General features: G+C 41.0%; 1 protein-coding gene across 1 annotated transcript in view; it reads right to left on the bottom strand.

The window, feature by feature from the left end:
* ZSCAN4 (zinc finger and SCAN domain containing 4) overlaps positions 1–4,662 on the bottom strand; it is a 13,761-nt gene that overhangs the window by 1,495 nt on the left and 7,604 nt on the right. The window contains exon 2 of the mRNA XM_017509535.2: positions 1,860–2,357. Within this exon, the coding sequence (XP_017365024.1) occupies positions 1,860–2,255 (396 nt within the window). The 5' untranslated portion in view covers positions 2,256–2,357. The remainder of the gene's footprint in view (positions 1–1,859; positions 2,358–4,662) is intronic.

The raw sequence follows: 4,662 nt of genomic DNA, 5'->3' as shown, positions 1-4,662 counted from the left end.
CACCGCAACCTCCGCCTCCTGGATTCAGGCAATTCTCCTGCCTCAGCCTCCTGAGTCGCTGGGATTACAGGCACGCGCCACCATGACCAGCTGATTTTTTGTATTTTTAGTAGACACGGGGTTTCACCATGTTGACCAGGATGGTCTCGATCTCTTGACCTGGTGATCCACCCGCGTCGGCCTCCCAAAGTGCTGGGATTACAGGCTTGAGCCACCGCGCCCGGCCTCTGATGGTGTTATTCTTGTTACCACAAGCTCTTATGTTTAATAAAGTCACATGGATATTGAATTTGCCAATACTGAATCATTTCCCCTAGGAAAAATTCAGGGTTAGTTTCCTGCGAGATTCTGGCATTATTTTTGTCAATGGATCAATACGTGAGTTTGTTGTATGTGTGTATATGTTCAAAGATACCTCATTTAATACATACTTTCATAAAGGAGAGCTCAGACAAATAAAAAATCCGATAAAGAAAAAAAATACAAAAAAATACATATTCTTGATTAGTTAATTCTGAACTCAGAGGATCCAACACATGTATTATCATCATAATATCAACTTTCTTCCACTTAGGAACACTAGACAGTATTTTAGCATTTTACTTTAGTGTCACTTTAAACAACAAAGTTATCAATAAAAAGCACAAAAGTGTGAATATGTGCCACTAAATAGGCTGTGAAAAGGACACTTATTTTCACTGTAAGAACCAAAATAGGAAGTGAGGTTGTGGCCTTGTTCAACCCCGACTGGAAACATACACCTAAGGTAACTCAAATACTTTACCACTCTACACGTATCTGAAAATGACTGAGAAGATGCCTCAACTATTTATTTTACAAATAAATTTTAGCAATTTTTTGGAAATATGGGCTCTGAGAATAAGGATCTACTGTAATTCCTTCTTTAGAATGTCTTTCTTGATTAGGGCTACTTGACAGAAGAACCAGCTCTTGTCAAGACATTTCTTCCTCATCCTTGAGGTCTTCATTTAAGTGTCACTTTCATGCTGGTCTCACTTGAGGCCAAGCAAGATGGATCACTTAAGCCAAGAGTTCGACACTGGCCTGGCCAACATGTTGAAACCCTGTCTCTACTAAAAACACAAAAATTAGCTGGGCTTGTTGGAGCATGCCTGTAATCCCAGCTACCCTGAAAGCCGAGGCACGAGAATGGTTTGAACCCAGGAGGCAGAGGTTGCAGTGAGCTGATACATGCCACTGCACTCCAGCCTGTACTACACAGTGACTCCGTCTCAAGGAAAAAAAAAAAAAAGCCGGGCCCGGTGGCTCTCGACTGTGATCCCAGCACTTTGGGAGGCCAAGGCAGGTGGATCATGAGGTCAGGAGTTCAAGACCAGCCTGGCCAAGATAGTGAAATCCTGTCTCTAGTAAAAATACAAAAATTAGCTGGGTGTGGTGGCGCATGCCTGTAATCCCAGCTACTCAGGAGGCTGAGGCAGAAGAATCACTTGAACCTGGAAGGCAGAGGTTGCAGTGAGCCAAGATTGCACCACTGCACTCCAGCCTGGGTCACAGAGTGAGACTCTGTCTCAAAAAAAAAAAGGAAAAAAATGTCAATTTCTCAGAGTCTGGCATTACACAGACTAAAATCAACTTAATCAAATATCAATATATTTGGCTCCTATATGTCCTATAGAATAAACATATATATACCTTTTTGCTTTTTTTCTTGAGAACTTAGGACATTGAAGATTCTTTGTGTGACTGCTGGGAGAGTGTGGGCTAACTAATAACTGGACATGCAATAGTTTCTCTAACTTCCAGACAACTCCAGCTGACTATGATTTATTCCTTACTTTCCTTTGCCCTTATCCCAGCAATCAGAACCCTGTACTCACTAAGGCAGATGGATTAATGCTGTCATCAGTGAGGTCTTCCATGAATCTCTCCAAGTTTTTGCCACTTGATTTCCATTTTTCTTTCACACTGGCCTTGTCATTGCAGTAGCCACCAATCATAAACTGCTCCAGGACTAATAGAGAAATAATTTCATCCTTACTGTGCTTTTCTGGTTGCAGCCATGAATGAAAGATCCTATAAAGTCTTTGCAATTCCTGCCTTGCATATGAATTATTGCTGTCTTGCAATGAATTGAGCACAGTTCTTGAGAACTCAGAAATCCCATCTTCTGTCTGAACGGCAGGTCCTTGGCTTTGTTGAAACTCTGAATTTCCTGATCTAAGATCATTCTCAGATGGTTCACACTGAAATAAGGTTTTTTGATCTAAAGCCATTTTCAGCAATTCTCAGAGAGACTTAATTTTGATGATTCAGTCTCTTCTCTTGTGTCTCTGGGAATTGGTTTCAACAATTGGTGGATTCTTTAAAATGGCAAGCTAGAAATAGAAAAGAGATAAGTAATTAATTGCACCACTGGCATAATTAAAGACAAACAAATCAACCAAAATGTTAAGCCTAGATGATTTTATGGATGAATTCTACCAGACATTAAAAAGAGAAGTAATTTGCCCAGTGCCATGGCGCATGCCTGTAGTCCCAGCTACTCGGGAGGCTGAGGTGGGAGGACCACTTGAGCCCAGGAGTTCTGGGCTGTAGTGTGCTATGCTGATCGGGTGTCCACACTAACTTCGGCATCAATATGGTGACCTCCCAGGAGCGGGGGGACCACCAGGTTGCCTAAGGAGGGGTAAACAGGCCCAGGTCGGAAATGGAGCAGGTCAAAACTCCTGTGCTGATCAGTAGTGGGATCGAGCCTGTGAATAGCCACTGCACTCCAGCCTGGGCAACATAGCAAGACCACGTCTCTTAAAAAAAAAAAAAAAAGAAAGAATTCAAATTTTACATAAACTCTCCCAGAGCATATGAGGAAACACTATGCACTTTTGTTATGGAAGTCAGCACTTCCTGATAATAAAATCTTGCCAATACATTAAAATAATTCAAAGCAAAATATTTGAAAATCAAATCGACTCATAAGAATACATTACAAATGGTGTTCATTTCCAAAATGCAGGAAGTTTGGATTAAAATTCAAAAATCAATGCAATTTACTTCATTAACAGGATATGGATACAAGAACATAATATAATCATCTCAATGAATGCGTTTAAAATGTCAGTGTTCATTCCTGAAAAAGGCACTTAATAAACTAGAACTATTAGGAAAATCCTTTGCTGGTCATGATGGTTCACTCCTGTAATCCCAGCACTTTGGGAGGCAGAGGTGGACGGATGACTTGAGGACAGGAGTTCGAGACCAGCCTGGACAACATGGTGAGCCACTACCTGTACTAAAAATACAAAACTTGCCGGGTGCGGTGGCTCACACCTGTAATCCCAGCACTTTGGGAGCCTGAGGCAGGTGGATCATCTGAGGTCAGGATTTTGAGCCCAGCCTGACCAATATGGTAAAACCCCATCTCTGCTAAAAATACAAAAATTAGCAGGGCATGGTGGCATGTGCCTGTAGTCCCAGCTACTTGGAAGGCTGAGATGGGAGAATTGCTTGAACGTGGGAGGCAGAGGTTGTAGTGAGCTGAGATCATGCCAATGCACTCCAGCCTGGGTGGCAGAGCAAAACTCCATCTCAAAAAAAAAAAAAAAAGACTTAATCAGGTGTGCCTGTAGACCTAACTTCTCTGGTGGTGGAGACATGAGAATCACTTGAACCCAGGAAGCGGAGGTGGCAATGAGCCAGGATCATGCCGCTGTGCTCCTGCCTGGGTGACAGAGTGAGGCTCTGTCTCAAAAAAAAAATATATATATATATATATATCCTTAATGTGATAAATATTTTACAAAGTAATTACAACAAAAATTATTAAGTTTTCTGTTTAAACTACTGTCTCTGTGAAACATTGGATTGCTCCCTAATCAGTGAAATAAGGAAATACAATATTTCATACTATAGAGTCTTGATTTTGTTTACAAAAAGTATTCAACAAATTTGGTGGGAATGTAAATCAGTTAACCTCTATGGAAAACAGTATGGAGATTTCCCAGAGAACTAAAAATAGAACTATCATTTGATACTGCAAACCTACTACTATCTACTCAAAAGAAAAGAAATCATCATATAAAAAAGACACTTGCACTCATATTTTGATTGCAGCACTACTCAAAAGAGCAAAGTCATAGAAGCAACCTAAGAGTCTCCCAGTGGTTGACTGGATAAAGAAAACGTGAAATACATACTATGGAATACTATGCAGCCATAAAAGAATGAAATTAGTTATTTGCAGCAACCATAGATGGAGCTGGAGGCCATTATCCTAAGTAAACTAACTCAGAAACAGAAAACCAAGTATCACATGTTCTCGCTTATAAGTGGAAGCTAAACAGTGGGTACACACGAACAGACACTGGGGACTCTAATGGGGGGGGAGGGAGGGAAATGGGTATTGAAAAATTATCCAATGGGTATAATGTTCACTATTTCAGTAATGGGTACACTGGAAGCCCAATTTCCATGAATATTCAAAATACTTTTATAACAAACATGCACATGTACTCCCTGAATCTAAATAAAATAAAATATTCAGCTGGGCGCGGTGGCTCACGCCTGTAATCCCAGCACTTTGGGAGGCCGAGGCAGGTGGATCATGAGGTCAAGAGATCGAGACCATCCTGGTCAACATGGTGAAACCCCATCTCTACTAAAAATACAAAAAATTAGCTGGGC

The sequence above is a fragment of the Cebus imitator genome, unplaced genomic scaffold (genome assembly GCF_001604975.1).
Source record: "Cebus imitator isolate Cc_AM_T3 unplaced genomic scaffold, Cebus_imitator-1.0 Scaffold417, whole genome shotgun sequence".
Taxonomy (NCBI): domain Eukaryota; kingdom Metazoa; phylum Chordata; class Mammalia; order Primates; family Cebidae; genus Cebus; species Cebus imitator.
Note: the sequence above shows the minus strand (reverse complement) of the source record. Positions and strands in the feature narration are given on the sequence as shown.